Source organism: Lepus europaeus, chromosome 2 (genome assembly GCF_033115175.1).
Source record: "Lepus europaeus isolate LE1 chromosome 2, mLepTim1.pri, whole genome shotgun sequence".
In the NCBI taxonomy this organism is placed as follows: Eukaryota; Metazoa; Chordata; class Mammalia; order Lagomorpha; family Leporidae; genus Lepus; species Lepus europaeus.
The window spans coordinates 39,067,944-39,089,285 of record NC_084828.1 but is presented as its reverse complement, the minus strand read 5'-3'; the positions used below and the strand labels follow the sequence as shown (position 1 = coordinate 39,089,285).

Sequence of the window (21,342 nt, the reverse complement as noted above, 5' to 3'; positions counted from 1 at the left end):
ACGGTAAAAAGGATTTAAGTAGTCACTCTTACAGGTACGTTGTGTTGGAGTTTGTTGTGAAGACTGAAGAAGAAACATTGGATGTGCCCCCTGCTCCTAAAGATACTGATCAGTATAAAAAAGGGTAGTAGCTGATTGCAAATTTATTTTTCTAAAAAGCAAAATCACAAACCCTGATTCAGGTGGCTTTTTATGCTGTGCCATGCCCTTTGTTGAGTGATGTACTCACTGAAATACCTGGAAAAAAAAAAAACCAAATGCATTTGATTTTAAAATAGATACTTCCTTTTAAAAGTTGATGTTAAGTACAGTGGAGTCGAAGCTAAAGTTTTATATTGGCATTGAGATTAGACCTTATTTTCATGTATACATAAACTTGGAAAAAACAAGAGTCGTATAACATCCACAGCATGGAGGCTGTGATAGACTTTAATTAATTCCTAGGTAAAATTAGTATGCATTACGGTTTGTAGAAACAAAACATACAAACCTGCTAATCAAAATGTTCAGCTCACAGAGCCGAGGCTTTTTCATTAGTTACATTGTCTCGAATTTCATCATTGTACCAGCTGGCTTCTTGTCAATGTATAGTTTAGACCTTTACATCAAACAGCAAGAAATTAATTACAGGCAAAGGAGTCCCAATAGGAATTTTGCACTGAGAGGTTTTTCACAATTAACCAGACATGAATGGGACTGTGTACAGAAGAAATGAAAAGGGAGAAAGAAACTTAGTAGAATTTTCTAGAATCGCTAATTAACTATAACAATGTTAGTCACCTGATTTTGTTTTAAAGTTATTTCACCAAGCCTTCAGCCCACTCATTTCTAGAAGCACATAGTTCTGTTACTATTATTTAGTGCAGTGAATCATAGCATGCACTGTAAATTTTCTTTCAAAATATCCCAAGGGACAGCTCAAAAAGTTACTGCCCTCTCTTCATTTTGTATTGAGTAACATTTTGTATGTTTATGTTACTGATCCTAATAATACTTTAATGAACAGAAGGATCATACTTTGATGGATAATTTCAGGTTACATGTAAGGCATGTTCTGGACTCAAAAGTATTATTCTCAAGTGTCACAGTCACTGCTCTTAGTTTAAGTGTGACTTTGCTAAGCCTCTTATCTCTTGAATAAACTAGCAGAGGGTTTTAAAAACCCTTCCATCAATTTAGATTTCTACATTTTTTGTTTCATTTTTGTATTGCCCAAGAATTCTTGTGACCTATTCAACTTCCTCACACTCTAATACATTGAGTTTTTCTTTGACAAACGTGTAGGCCTCAGCAACCTGGAGAATCTAAAGGAAACATTTCTGTCCTCAGAAAAAGGCTACATAGAAACATACATATGAGATTTAATAGCATATCAATGAGTCACTAGGAATGCATGGGCTCCAAGTATGAATGCTCTGCTGCTTTCCTTGAAGAACATTTACATATTTTTGAATGTATTGTAAACACAGGTATATAATATGCATGTATAATTTAGAAACATTTATTTTCTCCCTTGGTTAAACTTAAATGCTGATTCACAACATGCTCTTCTCATTTCATCAAATTATCTGTAGTAAACAAAATCAAATACTTTCTTTGCCATCACCTGAATAAATTTAGCTTTCTGATCCATCTATATAAACAGCAACACTTAGTTATAAGCCCACCTGGGTGTCCATATTTCACTGTACTGTCTCAAGTGCTGCCACATTTCCTAAGTAATTTGTAGACCAAAGCTGAGAAGAACATTCTTAACTTGTTTTAATGATAGTATTTTTCTTCATTAGGTCTTTGAGCTGCGAGCTAGTGCAATGTACATACAGACATTTCCCAGTTTTCTCTGTGCAGCCTGAGAATGGCTCACCATTATCCCAAGGTCACTTTGAGAGTCTTTCTGTGACTTGCTTCCATTTATTTTATGCTTGTGTTTATGGTTTTGAACCAAATATGAAATTTAATGTTGTATTTGTCTGCATTAAACTTAATTTGCCCCTTGTCAGCTCATTTACAACAGAGATAACATTCAAAAGCCACCCTGCAAAATGTTTGGTCTGCAGTAGCTGATGTAATTTCTTTATCTTTTTGTTGTTGTATGCAGCTTTCTGTGTTTTTTAATTTAAAAATAGGCCTCTTGGAGGAAGTTTTTAGAAGATCTAAATGAGTCTAATAGAGATTAATAAGTGATTCTGTAACAGAATAATCATCATATCTTGAAAATATAATTTATATTTTTAACTAAGAAATTTATTTTCATATTATATATTGTATGTTTGCTTGGCAGTTCTTTAAAGTAGTGAAGTTATACTTGAAAATAAAAGCAGTGAAAGTTAAAATACATACAAAAGGGACCGGTGCTGTGGCACAGCAGGTTAAAGCACTGGCATCCCATATGAGCACCAGTTCTAGTCCCGAGTGCTCCTCTTCCAATCTAGCTCTCTGCTATGGCCTGGGAGAGCAGTGGAAGATGGCCCATGTCCTTGGGCCCCTGCACCCACGTGGGAAACCAGGAAGAAGCTCCTGGCTTCAGCCGTTGATGCCATTTTGGGAGTGAACCAGCGGAAGGAAGACCTTTCTCTTTGTCTCTCCCTCTCACTGTCTGTAACTCTACCTCTCAAATAAATAAATGAAATCTTTGAAAAAAATAAAATAATATATATATATAAAATCCTTAGTTGTATTATGATCCCAAATTGTTTTCCTATTTTCATTTTTTTTTATTTTTCCAAAATGATGAAAAATACTTAGAACCCTAATTATATACATTAAGGAATATAATTTGCAATCTGGCATTGTGGAGCACTGGGTTAAGCTGCAGCCTGTAATGCCGGCATACCGTCTTAGCAGTAGTTGGAGTCCCAGCATCTCCATTTTCTATCCAGTTCTCTGCTTATGTGCCTGGAAGAACAGCAGGAGATGGCCCAAGTGTTGCCTGGACCCCTGTCATCGATAGGCAGACCAAGATAGGGTCCCAGGCTCCTGGCTTCAGCCTGGCCTGGCTCCAGCTATGGATTTAGGGAGAGAAACAGCAAATGAAAAATCTTTCTGTCTGTCTGTCTCTCTCTGTCTATCCCTCTCTGTAACTCTGCCTTTCAAATACAAAAATAATCTTTAAAAAACTGTGGTTTGTGTGTTGAACATTATTTTTAGGAGTAATTTGTTAACTTGTGCCTGTGACTTCAAATAATCTGTAATATTCCAAACTTTAGAAATGTTTCCTGTTTCATTAATATCTGTCATTAACCATTTGAGCAGGTCCTCTACTTATTCAGGTTACAGTAGGGAAATATCAGTATACAAAAATACACATATTGGACTGACACTAGCAAAAGTCAAAATGGCTAACTTGAGAGAATTGGTAAATAAAACTGTATGTTATGCACATAATGCAATACCATTATGAAGATGTATACTTATTGGCATGGAAATTTTTTATATTAAAATGTAAAATAGTTCATAATATGATTCTTCATTCAAAAGCAATTTTCAGGTATGTAGGTGGTAGAAAGGTGGGTTTGGATGTACACATAGGTTTCAGTCTGGCTATACATGTAGTTATAGGGCTATAGATTAGATGTAAATGAAAATGAGTAAAGAGTCACCAAAGGAGAGCAGGAGCTAAAGTACTCGGGCCATTTTCTGCTACCTTCCCAGAAGCATTATCAGGGAGCTGGCTTGGGACATGGGACTCAAACCAACATTCCAGTATGGGATGAACCTGCACTCCGATATGGGATGCAGGAGTTTCAACTGGTGGCTTAAGTCGCTCTGCCACAATGTCATCCCCAATTGTACTACTTTCCTATCCTTAATGTCTTTGTTTACACTGCTATAATAAGCAACCATAGACTGGGCAGCTTAAACAACACACAAATATTTCCCACAGTCTTTTTTTTAAAAAAAGATTTATTTTATTTATTTGAAAGACAGAGTTACAGAGAGAGGTAGATCCAGAGAGAGAGAGAGAAAGAGAGGTCTTCCATCCGCTGGTTCACTCCCCAAATGACAGCAATGGTTCGAGGTGAGCTGGGGCACAGGGGACAAGAACTTGGGCCATCCTCTACTGCTTTCCCAAGCCACAGCAGAGAGCTGGATCAGAAGTGGAGCATCTGGGTTTCGAATCAGTGCCAATATGGGATGCCAGCACTGCAGGCTGCAGCTTTAACCTGCTGAGCCACAGTGCCAGCCCCTTCCACAGTCTTGAAGCTAGAATATCCAAGATCTAGGCACCAGCATTCAGTGTTTGGTAAGGACCTGCTTCCTGTTTCAAGATGGTGATGTAGCTGTGTCCTCCATGGCACAAGGGTGCTCCCTGAGATATTTTTTAGAACACTAATCCTATGCATGAGGGTTCCACCCTCATGATCACCTGCTAAAGGCCCCACCCATTGATACCATCTTATTAAGGGATAGGATTTCAATATATAAATTTTGGGAGGACACAGACCTGCAGATCATCACTCTGACTTTAAATTGCAAATTATAATCATATGAATTTTCATATTAGAAATAAAATGTCATAATGCAATTTTTACATCAGATTTTTTGTAATAGAGTCTAATCTTCTGAGGCTGTGTCCAGTTTATTCATGTGTGTGTGTGTGTGTGTGTTTATGAAAAACAGTTCTTAACTTTTAATTAGATTATAGGGTGAGCTAATATCCCTGCTGAAAAATTCAATCAAACTCACCATTCAGTTCTGTGCTTATGCAAACTGTGCTGTCAAGGCAGGATACTAAGAGCAAGCTGAGCTACCCAGTAGAGAAGAATTTGTTATGTTTTCACCTCATTAGTCTACCTGAAGTAATGGAAAAAGAGGCAAGCAACAGGAGCTGTGACCTAGGGTCAGGTTTTCAAGAAGGCTGGGAAGAAATTAGGAGAGGAGGGTTTCATCAGATGCCAGGAGTGTTCCAGCCAGAGTAGAAGTCTATTTTAGAAGGCCTAAAACTGTTAATTTTAAGTGCAATATAATAACTGCGAGCTGTACCCTAAATAACCTTTAAGAGCTTGTTCTTCGAGGCTTTGCAGGTTGAACAGGTCGGAATGATGAAATGTCTAAGAGGTTGGAGGAGGAACCCTTACATAGCAACCTGATTTACCCTAGCATTCTGGGTGTCTCATAGCAAACTTATTTTTATATTCAGTTTTGTCTTTCAAAATCTAAAATGGTAGGTGACTCAAAGTACATTAATAGCTGACTCTGAGAAGTTCAATTGTGTTATTAAAAATATGAGTAGATGCATCATTGTCCAGTTTCAGCACTTTAAATAAAGGAGCAAGTCTTACCCTGAAAATCTAAGTGAAGAAAGAAACACCTGCTGGTCATCAGTTACTCGTGCCTGGAGTCTTCAGAAAGTTCATAGAAAATGTGTATTATGACAAAAAACATACATGGGTTTCAGAAGCTTTTTACACCAAAGTAGACTTTGAAATCTCCTGAAATGTCCGCTGCAGAGTAGGGGGACCAGTTCTCTCCTGAGTGATAGGAGCCAGAAGTCTGAGCTTTAACAGAATAACTCTCCTGTAACGCCTTCTAGGTCTTTCTTTCCTGAATAGCGGTGGATGATGAGGGATAGTGTTTAACCTAAGAGCTTGCTGTAGTTTAAAAGCACATAGCTGTTGATTATTTGTTTGACAAAAGTATAAAACAGACTTTAACAAAAGCTATATTTTCAGCAATACTGATACACATAGCATTTATAACTTGATTTTGTTTTCTGATTTTTTAATTTTTTTCTTTTTTTTAAATTTTAGCTACCATATATAAGGGAGAGCATGTAGTATTTGTCTTTCTGTGTATAAGAGAATGATATACTACTATAGTTTGAATGATCTGTGATTTTTTAAAAAAAATTACTGAATGTGAATGAAATTGGCAGCTTTTTATTTGATTATTTTTTGTTGCCCTTGCCTATATTCCTGCTGAACTATGGTCTTTTCATTTTCTACTTGTTAAATTTTTATTTAGTGGAGCATTAAGCCTTTGAGTATTATGTAAATTAAAAATATGTTACATCAGAAAGAAAGCAAGAAAGAAAAGGCAGTAGGAAATGAAGTATCATTATATTCTTCGAATTCTCTATGAAAGATATTAAGCCTGTTCTCTATATTAGTACCACAATAAAAAATAAAAATAAATAGAAAATAAGATCATGTGGCTGCCAGACCCTATGCCCAAGCATCCTGCTTACATCACCTCTTAAAAGAGCTTTTTTTTTTTTCTTATGATTTTATTTTATTTATTTGACAGGTAGAGTTACAGACAGTGAGAGAGAGACAGAGAGAAAGGTCTTCCTTCCACTGGTTCACTCCCCAAATGGTCGCATCGCCTGGAGCTGTGCTGATCCAAAGCCAGGAGACAGGTGCTTCTTCCTGGTCTCCCACACAGGTGCAGGGGCCCAAGCACTTGGGCCATCCTTCACTGCTTTCCCAGGCCACAGCAGAGAGCTGGACTGGAAGAAGAGCAACTGGGACTAGAACCTGCGCCCATATGGGATGCTGGTGCCGCAGGCGGAGGATTAACCTAGTGCACCAGGGTGCTGCCCCAAAAGAGCTTTCGAAACTTCTTGTCCTGTTTTACAGATGAAGAAACAGAGCACTGGCAACACTAGCTTTCCTGAGTTCACATCACTCCTAAGTGGCCCAGCTACAATTTAAACGCAAGCCCTGCTGACTTGGAAATCAGTGTCCATGGGCAATATGTTATATAATCATCCTCACTTAAATATAAAGAACTTTCAAATTGCTGCTTTACTATTTTTCAGGGAACAGTCTTTGGCTCACCTACTTTCAGAATATTACAGGAAATGATTAAAATATAGATTCCTACCTAGTACTTAATCTAGAGGTAATAAATCACTATGACTAGGAAATAACTGTTTTTACCAGATTGAAAAGCACAGCCCTATATACCATCTTACCCCTACATACCATCTTACCCCTACACCATAGGATTGTAATGTAGCAAGTCCTTCTTATTTTCTTCTGTAGCATTTGATACCTCTGACCGCCCACCTTGTAATGCTTCTCACCTATATTTTGTCTAATGTCCCTCTTCCCCTACTAACCCTTCCTGCACAGTCTTCTCTAAGAGGTCTTCTTTCTGCCTGCAGTTCGTTGGGATGCCCCCCCTCTTTTTCCAGTGTCTATAATTGTCTTCACATCTTGAAGACTCACAAGTTACTCCTGCTCCCTCCCCACCTGCAATTCTGTCCTGAATTCCAGCCCCTTATTTTTGTCACTGTTATTCTGATTCCATGGATGCCTGTATACCCTTCAGGTCTTAAATTTAGCTTGCCTAAAATTGGACTCATTATCTTCTCACTCCAAACTTTCTCTGTCACCATTTTCCCCAGTGCAGTTAATGCTGTCATTACTCAGTCTCCTCAACTCAAAATTTCAAAATTGCATTCAGACTTCCCTTTTGCTCACTACCTCCATTCTGTCAGTCAGTCATCAAATCTTGTTAGTTCCATCTCAGAAATACCATTTGAATTGATCATTCTATTCTCCATTCTCACTTCTCTAATCTCATCTTTTGGACTCCATACTAGTTTTCCTACCATTCAGCTTTCTCCAATATCAAGTCTCTTGTCCATAGTGCACCAGAGATATTTTGATAATAAACATAATTTGAACTTATAATTCCCCTACTTAAATTAGTGTTTGGTTGCCCTGTTGCTTGTAATATAAATGCAGAGATTGAGGTCCAATCTAAGCTAACCTCATCCTGTTTTTCTTATCTCTTCCTCTCACCACAAACCCTGTGAGAGTCCTTCAAAAAAATTCTTGGCAAATGGAATTAAATTATAAATTAATTTTAGTACAAAAAGTTTTGAAATCCATGCATACAGACTACATTTGAAATTCATGCAGCTAATCCAAACTCATCACTACAGCTCATCTTCTCACAACATTGCATTCATACGTGTGATGCTATTAGCTTGACATCTATATACTTGTAGGAGAGGACAGTCATTCTCAGCTCTGCATTTTCATAGCATTTACTTCTGAGCAATATGATATAGTCAAGAATAAGGATGATGGAACTAAAGGTCTGGCCTAACAGTCCAAACTATTTAATTACTGTGTGACCTCTCTGTGCCTCAGTTTCCTTATCTCCAATATTGAAACAGTTGTACCTACGTAATACCTACCTCATAAGATTTTTGAAGATGGAAAGAAGTAATTTGTATGCAGTGCTTATGATAGTGCCTGGAACATAGGAGCAGATATTAAGCGTTTGCTGCTGCCTCTGTGGCGATTACCATGATGTAACACTTTCCCTGGAAGAGAGCCAAAGGAATTATTAATATCTGAATCAGCCCAGAGATCCAAGGCTACAGAAAAATCAAAATAGGTTGCCTTCAGAAGGCCTGGATCCAGCTTGTAGGTTACTATGCCTTAGGCAAATCATAGCATTTCTAGTCTCTCCTAAGTATTTTACTAGTTGAAATCTCCCAGGCACTTGGACATACCCTTGTTCCCAGCCCAGCAGTAGCTTCATTATCAGTAAAGGATGGGTATGTTCCAGTTACTCTTCTGTAAGTATGCTTTTTTTTGCCAGTTCATTATTTGATGGAACAAGCTATAGGTGTTCCTTGGACTGATGTGAATCAGGCCCCAGATATAGGCAAGGCATTTACATGTAGCAGAAGAGTTTCTTGTGTTAACTGAAAGCATCTTACAATCAACATAGGCTCAGAGTCAGAAATCATGTTCCCTCCTCTGTCACACGGAGGGCAACATCCTAAGAGATATTATCATTTAAACTGTGAAATGTTAGAAGTTAGCAAAATGCTTACAGATATTTTAATTTTCATGAAATTACTCAGATATATTTGGATGTTATTTTTTTGATGACTATAGTCTTGAAAACTAAAATATGAATTATAAGAATTCTTAGCAGAGTTTACAGTTTAAAGCAACTCTATAGTAAATCATTTTAATTATATCCTAGCATATTGGTTTTTATTGAAATATTAAATGCTACTTTGATTGAAGTAGGACATATTTGTATTGGCTTTGATACTTTCTCATTCATCAGAGGAATTTGTAGCTTAGAAAATTGCAACATTAAAATGGTAAATGAAGTAAATTATGAAAAACTTTCATTTTTAAAGAGAAAAAGAAGCCTCAAAGTAGAAATCAGGACCCCAACTATATATACATTCACATACAGACACAGACATGTAGGCATACTTGAAATTAAATGTATACATCTGATGATAACAAATAGAACTGAAAAACTGAACAGGGAAAATTGATAATAAAAGTTATGACCTGAGTTTCTATAACGCTTTAAGTTTACAGTGTACTTCTCCAAATTGATGCAGTAGAAAAAGGTTGGATTTTAATCATAAGAACTAAATTTTAGTGGTTGCTTTTTTCACTTAGTATTATCTCTGTGAGATTGAACAAATCCCTTAACTGCCCAGAGCCTCAGGTTTCTCATCTGTGAAATGAATATAATAGAGAGTTCCTTTGAGGATCCAAAACTAACATGCATACAAAGCCTTTGGAAATTATACAGCATTGTATAGGTTTCAGAGATTATAGAAATAGAGATTTCAGAAGTTACCCAGAGATTTCAGAGATTGCATCAAGGATGGAATACATATGACAGAAATGACTGTGCTTATTTGGTGCCTGAGGAAGCCAGGCAATGATGCAGGCAGTGAGTGGCTGAGCAAAAACTGGACCCCAGGCTCCCAAGTCCAAATGAGGTCCTCCGTAGCATAGAACATGCTGTCTCTGAACCAGGCCTGTGCATCATTCACAGGGCATAGCTATCGTAACATATTGCCTACCCCAATTTTGAACACTAGAAACACGTCATTTCTTAGTGTCTTACTAAGAAATCCTAATGTGGAAAAGTGATGTTTACTTTTGATGTTTATTGCAGGTAATGAATTTGGGCATCCTGAATGGTTAGATTTCCCACGCAAAGGAAATGATGAGAGTTACCATTATGCCCGAAGGCAGTTTCATTTAACTGATGATGACCTTCTCCGCTATAAGTTCCTAAATAACTTTGACAGGGATATGAATAGGTTGGAAGAAAGATGTGGCTGGCTTTCAGCTCCACAGGTAAGCTCTTTACTCTAAATGTGATGTTTTAGTCACCCATGCTGTACATGCTTAGAATGGCAAACGATTTAAATCTATATGCAGATCTTTTGAACAGCACTTTATTATTCAGGGTGTGCTACCCTGTAACATACTTCAGGTTGTCACAACAAGTCACTGAAGTCCTGCAATAGATAGTGAAAATCTTAAACATAATGCCCTGCTTACATTTCTGGTTATTTTGTTGTTTTGTTGTTGTTGTTTAAATTTAGTAATTTTCATTTCAATTGGTAAAAATAAGTGACAAAAGCTCGGCATGGAACCCATTTTGGAAATTGCTGTAAAACCATCTTAATTGTTTTGACTGTTTTTCTTTATATAAATAATTATGCTGTCATAAGGAAACTACTTTGACAATATGTAGATTTCTTTATTCCTTCCTCTCCGTCCCCCCACTTTGCTGGTCTCTAACTTGTCTTTTCAATGGATGGCATTTTATCTGCATGCTGTTTTGTATTTTTCATGAGCCTGACTCTCCTCTGGAATTAAAGTCTCCGTTTTCAATAAGTTTTAGAAAATGTAATTAACAGGTGCAAATTTTATACAGGATTTTTTTTTCTTGCAAAAATTAGCATATAGTATGTGTTAGTTATAATCCATTTACTTTATAGTGGTGTTATTTGAAATTACTGTTGATGCATTTCTACTTTGGCATCTGTGATGTGTGTGTATGTGTGTGTGTGTGTGTTTAATGGCTGAACAAAGGAAGGTACTTATATATTCAGTAAGACTGGCTGCATGACAAGAATGCCCTAATCATGTCTATTAGTAAGGCTCTTTCCAGAAGAGAGAACAAAATGATGCTCCTTTTCAATAGGAACAATGATGAATACCAAAAGGCATGCTGTATACTCTGGAGTCTTAGTTCACATTTCCAAATTACCAACAGTGCTGCTGCTGATACACAAGGCAATCAGTCCTTCTAACAGTGGGGTGGGGCAAGGTCTGCTTTGAAAAAGCAAAAGCTTCTCACAGATAACCTTAAATACCTGATGTATTTAAATAGGAGCATTTACAGATGTAATCTCTTTGCAGACCTTCCCTTTTAATTTAGGAAAAAAAAAAAAGCACAGCATACTATAATGGGCTTTAGACTACCATTGAAATGTGACATGTCAACACCATAAAAATGTCACATTTTAAAGGTAACCTGAAAAGTTCAGAAACCAGATATAATAACAACATTATATGAAATTTTGAAAATTAATTGCATGTACCTCACCTCATTAATCTGGAGACTAAAACAGAAGTCTTAAAGATTACTTTGAAGAAGATCGAATGTATACCCACAACCACATTATATAAGTACATATTCCATCTTCTTACTTAATACCCAAGCCACAACAATCATCCTCTATTTGTGCATTGCTTTAAAATGGCAAGTGACCAGTGAGATTTATTTTATATCCTTTAAGCAGTTTTTGACAGTGTTATTGACTTTTGGTATGACAATATTGCAACATGTACAAAAATTATAAAGTTATGGAATTTCCATTTTTAATTTAATAATTATTAAGAAAGATAGAAACTTTTTTTGCAAATAATATACTTGTAGCAGCAACTAGATATGATTTAGGTGTAACATTTGTGTTAATTTTTGCAGGCCCACGTGAGTGAAAAGCATGAAGACAATAAGATCATTGCTTTTGAGAGAGCAGGTCTTCTTTTTATTTTCAACTTCCATCCAAGCAAGAGTTACACTGATTACAGAGTCGGAACAGCCTTGCCAGGGAAATATCCTTTTTGCTGCCAATGTATTTGATTATCTACATTCAATATTTTGATATAGAGTGTAAGAAAGACTAATGCTGATCTTGGTGCTGGTGCCTTTCAGTTTCCTCATCTGAAAATGAAAAACTTGAGATAGTTGATTGATAAATCTTTTCTGAGCTCCATTACACTGAATTATTCCCAAGCCTTGTCCTGGCTCTAAAAAGTGTGATTCTGAACATATTTTGTTCCAGTAAACAAAATGGAAGACAATTGATTGTGATTTTTATTGATAAAAACATTGTATGTTGTCTCTGAACGCAGGTGTTAGCTGGAAAGATACCTTCCTTCTCTATTCTCTGTCCTAAAATGCAAGATGTAGCTCACTTTTTTAGTCCTGAATTAGTAAGGGGGCTGGGCAGGGGAACTGTGAGCGATGGAAATAGCAATGAGATTTTCTTGATGTTCTGTGTATATTCATTTACTCATTATTTTGTTCCAATCACAGATACTGCACACTCATTTATAGAACACCTGTGTGCCAGCCCTGTGTTAGATCCTGGAAATATAGGAATACTCCTGTCAGATACAATCACTGTCCATGTGGAGCTTTTAAACTAGTGAAAAAAGACAAGTATTGGTGGGTCACATTTTAGACATTGCCGACATCCTGAATGCTGAAAGGCAGTAAGAATGAACCAGGGAACTTCATACCTTCTCTCCATGTAGCCAAGTGCGCTGTTCCACATGACATTAGACTACAGTTTAGGAGAGGAAGCTATAACTGTGCCTGATAGCACAGATGTGTCCCAAGTTAACATAAAGAGCACTGTATGGTATCTGACTCTATATATAAAGAAATCAGTGTGATGAGATTATCTACACTAAAGAGGTATGCTGTTCTGAGCAGCAAATGTTCTCAGCATCTCCAGGAAAAAATACAAAGAAGTTGTAGAATGTAGCAACATGTATAGTTAGGCCCTTCTCGCCTCTAAATTGCTGAACTATTGCCCCTAGTGTAATTATTTCTGTATCTAATAATATAATCAAATATTTAGTTGATATATTTGTTATATGTATATATATATATATATATATATATATATATATATTTAGAACACTTAGCATCCTGCAGTGTTTATTGATACCTTTGCAGCACTGCTGTTAACCCTAAGTGTGGGAGAAGAGATGTATAAAGCCAAACTATGATACAAGACATAATGCAGCATATAGTATGAATGAAAGAATGTTCTGTGAGAGAACTAAGGGAAAGGAAGAGAAAAGAAGAGGGTTTGGGGGCAAAGAAAGATTAAGGAAAACACTTTTAACTCTAGATTTTGAGAAATGACTGACAATATCGTAGAAACTAATTAAGAAAGACCATTCTGGCTATTGTCCTTAGATAAAGGACAGTACAAAATATTAATTGTAAATCATGACTATAAAAAGAAGTGCCAATATACAAAGCTGAAAATATAGATTGAAATCACATAGTAGATTTTAATGCCATGTTAAGTAGTTTAGGACATTTTTGTATTTTTTATAGTGTGTTTCTGAACTGGGGAGATACTTGATATTGAACATTTGCTTTTGGAAAATTCCTCATGTACCAGTGTGTAAGAGAGCTTTCATAATGAGAGAGATTGGAAGTGCAAATACTAATTATGATCAGTTGCTGTACATCTAAAAGATAATGAAGGCATGAACTAAAGTAGTGGCACCAGGAAAGAAAAGGCATACTAAGCCCTTTGTTGTGGTGAAAGAACCAAGCAACTGTTTGGATATGGTGAGTAGAAGTGAAATTAGGTTTCACTTTTAGTAATGGGAAGAATGGTAGTGATACTATGCCTTAGGATATCTCAGCATAGAAAAGTGAACGGTTGAAGTATTGGAAACTATGAGTTTAATTTAGGTTTACTGACAAGTGGAAATAAATGGAATTTTCAGTGTTGATATTTCAAGAGAATAGTCTTGACCCAACCTAGAGTGATCTGTCAAAAATATATTAACACCAATTAACAAATATTATAAGATAAAATATAGAATAGCACTGTAATTTTATCAAATAGAACCTACCCAATAGTTAACTTATATTCACTGGTATAGAATCACACAAATAAAAGAGGTTACTCTGGATTGATAAACTTTGAGTTTATCAAATTGAGTCTTTTGAAGTTTAGAAATCTATTTATATAGCTATAGGCAGCTGTCACACAAAATTTTATATATTGTTAAAAACTGAATGAATTAACCTTAGTGACTTGTCTCAGAAGCAGTACTAACTGTAAGTTCTAATGGTACAGACACCTTGGTTAATTGAGCAATCTCTTCACAGAAGTGATAGTTGAAGCCTAAGCCATCTAATCTATTAGGTCTCCAAGTGAACCTTAAATAAATATTATTTGCCAATTCCCTACATTTTTATCCTAGGTTTGTACCCATGTGATCTTATGATTCTTATTATCTGTCTCATTCATATCTTTCTATCAATGAGCAGTAACTGATCCACATTTGTTGTTAAGTCCTCTAAGGCCATTTGCATTTTATTAAGTCAATTTGAATATTCAAAAGTTATCTGAGACATAATGATCTAGTCTCATAGTGGAAGAATTTTATTATGATGTGTTTGTTTGTTTGGACAGGAGAGAAATAGGAGAGCATTTCCAACATACTTTATACTATTCTTTCTATTAGCTACATGTTAATAATGTCAGCCCCAACTCCAAGACTTAAGTTGTAAAATCTTAGGGAATTTGGGAGAGGTCCTATACTGTACCCTCTAAGTTGAGTGCAAAGTTCCTGTGTTAACATTACTTTTTTACATACTTATTTACATATTTATTTATTTATTTAAAGTCAGAATTACAGAAAAAGATGGAGAGACAGAAAGAGAGATCTTTCATCCACTGTTTCATTCCCCAGATGGCCACAATGGCCAGCACTGGAACATACTGAAGCCAGGATCCAGGAGGAGTCTCCCACGTGGATGGCAGGAGCACAAACATGTGGCCACCTTTCTGTGCTATTCCCAGGTGCATTAGCAGGGAGCTGGATGGGAAGTGGAACGGCCAGGACACAAACCTGTGCCTATTTTGGATGTTGGTATTACACGCAGCAGCTTTACATACTAAATCACAACCCCAAGACTCCTGTAGAAATTCTCTCACAGATAATCAGCCAGCCATTATTATAATACTTTCCCATCCTAGAAGATCTCACCTATTCACAAAGTAACCATTATATCTGTTTACTCATTTAAATAACTGACTTAAATGTTGCTGCATTGGTTCTATATTGTGAGGCTAACACCTGGTCTGTATTTTAACTCTTGAAATCAGGAAGTCACATAACGTACCCTCATAGTACAAACTCTTCCTAGACTTCCCTTTTCCACACTGAATACCTCTAGTTTCTTTTATAGATTATCAGGATACTTTTTAGTCTTCTTTCCATTACATCCCTCTTATCAAAAATGCATCCAGAACTGTTCATGTTCCTTCTGTATTGATATTCCTGGGCTAATAGGAAGGTATTCCAGCATGGTCTGGCAGGTATGACACAAGGTGCTGTGTTACCGACCTTTGTCTTCATGTAGCTGTCTTATTAATAAAGTAACATTAGCTTTACTGGCAGCTTTCACATTTTCTGCTCATTTTATGTTTCTATTCGACTAGAAATCTTTTCTCATTATGTGTCCTAGTATTATGCCAATGCTTCTTTATTTTTTATTTAGTTCATAATTTTAACTTAAATTTCCAAATTTAACATCCACTGAATATTAAAAAGGAAAAAAAAATAAATATTAACTCTTTGCTTCTAACCTGTTAATAGGGAAAAATAGGGGAAAAACAAAAACAAACTACAGTGACTAGTTCCCTGTCATTGATCTGGTAGTATTATATTACCTTCCATAGGCAGCAAGCAGTTCTCTTTTTAACTTGTTGTCGTTCTAAGCTGAGCTGTAAGAGTTCTTTTAACCATAATTAGCATTTTGCAAGGCTCAAATCTTTTTAATCTTTCATCTTCCTGTCCTTGGTATTTTACCTTTAAACTATATGTTATCTTGATATAGAATTATCTCAGATATAGAAATTATTTAAAAATTGAGATTTTGATGCTATATTTTCTGCCTTTACCAAGTGATTCTATTTTGTTGGTGTTTCTTAAGTTGAGAAAATGAATTGAATATAGATTTTCAGTTGGAAAAATCCATAGTGATAAGATGAATGTATTAATCAAGTTAAGAAATTCATCAAATTTTTAATTCCCTGCAAAGGAGAATTTAGTGGCAGAAAATTTAAAGTTTCTAACAAGTCATTTGAACTTTCTCTGTCACAATGAAATGTAAGCCTGTTATAGGTAACATGTCTGAATTCTTCAGCAGTTCCACTTTTTGAACCTGGATATCAAATGGCATGACATCAACTTTTGCTCAGATCTGTGGGGAATAGATGGTGACTGTCTTCCCAAGAAGCTGTTTATGTAAGGGGAGCTATTTTGGGGGCAATGCAAGACAAGGTAGAAGAGGCACTTTAAGGCTGCTTTTAAAAATTCTTCAAAATAAGATGATCCACTGGGAAAACTCAGAGGCATCTCTGATTTATTTCAGTAAGATTTTGAACTTGGTCTTCATGGGGACTGCTAAAGGACATGGTATGGTTGCTGCAACAAGATTCTGCAATTATATTCTAGGGAAGCACAAAAAACAAAATAACAGCAAAAGCCCTTTGCCTACCTACTGTCTCACAGTTGTCTTTTTAGCTGCTCGTCTTCAATGTAACAATCGCCAACATTCTGTGTTGCACTGGATAGCCTGATGAGTAATGCAGAGCCAAGGCTTAAATGTTCTTGGTCTATATGGAGGTTTCGCATTTCATGATTAGGAAGATAAAGCACTTTTTTTTCCGATGTGTTATATTTGCTTATGATTTCACATTGTTTAGCTGTAAAAAAAAAAAAAAGAAAAAGAAATGCCCTTTAGATTATCAAAATCAGTATTGTATTTCTTTAGCTCCATTTCTTTACCTACAACATTATCAAATCAGCATTGAATCAAAATGAAAACTAAGTCTCTAAGGAAAAACTGCCCTTTCTAATTTATTTTAAATAATACAAATAATGAGGCCACATGTTAATAGATGAGGGGGCAGATGTGCATTTTACAACTGGCCATTTTTATTAAGTATTTAGTTTAGTGTCTTGAGCTACACTACAAGGTAGATTGCATAGCCCTTACGTAACAGATAAGACAGTGAGACCTTTAAGTAACTGAAGACTTTGCTGTAATATAGGCTGAGGAAGGTGCAGTAATGCATTAGAAAGCACTTACACTTTCTATTGTACCATGCTGCCTCTCTCTGTCTCTTCATGAGTATGTACATGTGATTGGGTATTGTAGCAAGAGTGGCGTTACTGGTGATTATTTATTTCTGTAGTGTTCAAAATGATTTTGATACAGTTCTGGGAAAATCAGTAGCATAAGAAAATTATATACAAATTCCTGGCACAGGTAACCTTCTGTCCTAGTCACCTCTTCTCTCTGAATATCCTGCCAGCAACCCCCACACGTTGGTCCCCAAGAAATTCTTCCTTATGTTCTATGTTTACCATCTTCCACAAGAATAAAAGTAATGTTTTTTTAAAGTAAAACTGCATATTTAGGTAAATTATTGGGACTTATCTATGTGCTACTAGGGAACATAAATGTGTCACAATTCTGTGTTCGAAGTGAAACTCCTCTGATGTATCACATCAGTTTAAGTTTATTGCAGGGCGTTCAGTATAAACTTAAAGCCTCACAGTGTGTTTATAATGTGTGACTTGGTATATACAGATTAATATCATTCTGTGAGCAATACCACACAAGAATCAAACGTTTTTGAATTATTGTTGGCATGCTGTCTTGGTAGGGGTGATAGTCGTAGCAGCCCCTTTTCCAAGGGCTGTTTCAAACTGTTGTGATATTGAGATGTTAGGAGGAGTGATCACGAAGTATGGCTTATGAAGAGTATGTGAATCCAGACCAAAAATATTTAAAGCTTCAGGCAGCAGATGAGTAAATAGCTGAATTTAACCCAAGATCTTGGAAATATTTTCATTAAAGTGCTACAAGATGTGCTTTTTAAAATGTAAATTCAGGCTCTGACATTTGCAACCTGTACACATAGTTTCTAATGAGCAAATAAGGTCACTTGGCTGATTCACTGGAGTGTGATTGCTGAAGGCAGGGATGTTGCTGTGAGTTGCTTAGTTAACAGAAGCCTTTGAAGTGTGGTTATGTAACTGTATATGAGACTCTATGCAACAAATAAAAACAAAAGACTTAATTTAGGATTAGCTAAATGCCACATTTTCTACCATGATTATAAAAAGGTTAATTTCTAGACTGAAGAAATAGAGCATCTGAACTTAACTTGATAGTTTTCTAGGTCATGAATGTTTCTGTAAAAAAGAAACACAAGGTTATCACATCACATTGGTCTGCACAGATGCATGCATGCTTCGGTGTGTGTGTGTGTGTGTGCATACACACGCATATGTGCTTTTACATGATGCTGCAATTTAATGATGATCTTTATGTGAGCAGAGCCAGATAAATCGTACTCACAGGTTGTATTTAAAATGGATCCTCCCCTTGTTTGACTTCAAAATATATGTATATTCATTGCCTCGTTTGGCCATGTTTAGTTTCCAGATGATAGTAATGCTTTTAAACATTACTTAGAGGTCTTTTTGATTACTTTTCATTGTTAAACACTTTCTAGCAATCCCTGTGACTTAATGATAATGATGGACAAGTCCCCTCCCCTCCCTTGGTTATAAAGAGTCTATGATTTGCTTCCATTTTTCTACCTAGGGACTTAAGATGAATCACAAAGTGAGGAAATACTTTGCATGATTAACATATTGCAACTACTGTAACACTTTTGGATTGCTTAATATATATTCATAAGATTATAGACAGGAGTGAATAATGAACAAACCATTACTGCACACAGATGTTTTTAGCTGTGTTTGTGGGTAGTGGGGGTAGGAGTTGTTTTCAATGGCCATCAGTGCTGTGGAATATTCAATAGCATTTCTACTGTTTTGCTTCATGGCTCAGTTGTGCAGTGATGGTCTCCTAGCTTCAGACATTCATCCAACAAAAGCTTAGTTAAGATTTCTGTTCTTTTTCTTGTTCTTCTGGTAGAAAAAGAAATCAGAAATCTTACTGTAAAGTTTGAAAACAGTACACTCTCACCTCATAATGGTATCACTATGAGGAGAAAAAACGTATTTGCCCAAGGTGATCATTTTTGTCCATTTGTAAAAAAGAGGTGGTATTAGTCTCTGATCATAAAGTAATGCCACAGAGGGCAAAATGTTGATTACCCTGTTTTATTTGAACACATTGTATACATATATTGAAATACCACACTGTAGCCTATAAATATGTAAATTATTGCCAATAACTTTTAAAAAACATTCAAAGGGTGCTATTATGCATTAGTTTACTCTGAAATGAATAAGCCTAAGAATATTATGCAGATACCAGCAATTATATCTTTACTTAGAATATATTATATACTTGCAACATAAAGCTAAATTTTTGATAGATGGATGTATTGGTAAATGAAGAATTGGTATACTAATGGATGGATGGATGAGTAAACTGAGGATATAGCTACTTAATGGTGAAAGAACCTCTGAAGTTGTTTAAAATTAAATTATGAATTGTTTCCTTCTTAAAGCAATCACTTATTGTTTGAAAAGGAATATTGACAAGTTTTATCAGTATTTAAACTCACCATGATTTTGTAGAATTTGAAATCAATGCGCTAGAATGTGCTTTCAATTAGAATACTTACTGAATAGGTTTCATAATAGATTGACTGTCTGTTACATACTTCTGTGTCTTGCACTCTACAAGGGTTTTGTAAGATTACGTCATTTAATCAACATCTTCTTTTCCTAGGAAACATCATCGCAACACACAAGAAGGCAATCCATGGTGAAAACACTATCCTGAAAGATTTCTCACCTTGCCTTTCCTCTTAAAGTAGTCCTTTACCGGCAGGCATTAAACCTAGCTGTTAAGATACCCATGTCTCACATTGGAATACAGGGTTAAATACCCTGCCTAGGTCCCTAACCCCAACTTCCTGCTTTGCTGACCCTGGGAAGCAGCTACAACAGCTTAAGTATTTGGGTTTCTACTACCTACATGAGAGAACTGAATTAAGCTCCTTGTTTTGGCTATTGCAGGCATTTTGGGGATGAACCAGTGGATAGGAGCTCTCATTTAGAATGAACCAGTGGACAGAGAGCTCTATCTATCAATTGATCTGTCAGTCATCTATCTATGTCATCTGTCTCTGCTACTCAAATAATAAAAATAGTCCTTTATTTAATCCATTTAAAATAGATTGTTCTTTTCTCTTTTTTTTTTTTTTAAAAAAAGAGTTACAGAGAAAGAGGGAGAGACAGAAATCTTCGATCCACTGGTTCACTCTCCAGGTGGCCGCAATGGCCAGCACTGAGGATAGCCCAAAGCCCAGAGCCAGGAACTTCTTCCAGGTGTCCCAAAAAGATAGCAGCGGACCAAGCACTCAGGCTATATTCTGCTGCTTTTCCTAGGCCACTTTGTGAGGAGCTGGATTGGAAGTGGAGCAGCTGGGACATGAACCAGCACCCATATGGGATGCTGGCATCACAAGCAACTGCTTTATCCATTGTGCCACAACACCAGCCCCTATTCTTTTCGCTTTTCAAAAATGAATTATATCTCTCACCTTTGCATATGATGCCAGTGTTTTGAAAATAGAGCACTCTGTATCTAAAAAAGATTTCTAATACAGATTGTAAGTTACATTTTCCTTAGCAGTCTCATTATTATTTGAGCATTATTTTTAATGAGTTATCTCCTGCCTGCCATAAAGCCATTTAGATCTTATATAAATGAGATATCATTTGCATTTATGACATTTTTTTAAGCTGTGATAACTCAGATCCTCACAGAACCAAACTCAGTGGTCAGTGTTACATTTAGATGTGAAAATATTACCTGGGTGACTGAGGAGCATTGTTTTTTTATTTAAATGATGGGGTTATGTAATCACCCATTCACTCTTATGGCCTCCTATGCATATATAGATACTACCCCAAAAGAAGAGTTTCTGTTTCTTCAGAGAACAGTAGAAAAATAAATAAGAGTCAGGAACAATGTGATCTTGGCAAGAGTGGTTTTCATTGTCACCGTCTGTATAAATCATCTGTAACTCTGTGAATGTCCATTCTCATGACCCAGTGATTGTGATATGCCCTATTCATGTCTATGAATAAGAATTTATTTATGAAATTATTTTTCTGATTATGTGGTACTAACTATTCAGTAAGGAAAGTGCTGTTTAGTCATTTATGGGGTAAAATTATTTAATGACTGTATACCTTAGTGAAGTGCAATCATTTTACCTCTTATTGACAGAACTAAAATAAGTGCTTTGTTTCAGAAATAATAATGAAAACA

General features: G+C 36.1%; 1 protein-coding gene across 1 annotated transcript in view; it reads left to right on the top strand.

Annotated features, from left to right (window-relative positions):
* The window catches only part of GBE1 (1,4-alpha-glucan branching enzyme 1), a 308,114-nt gene that overhangs the window by 259,586 nt on the left and 27,186 nt on the right, over positions 1-21,342 (top strand). Inside the window, exons 13-14 of the mRNA XM_062206685.1 lie at positions 9,901-10,085; positions 11,728-11,860. Coding sequence (XP_062062669.1) covers positions 9,901-10,085; positions 11,728-11,860 — 318 coding nt within the window. The remainder of the gene's footprint in view (positions 1-9,900; positions 10,086-11,727; positions 11,861-21,342) is intronic.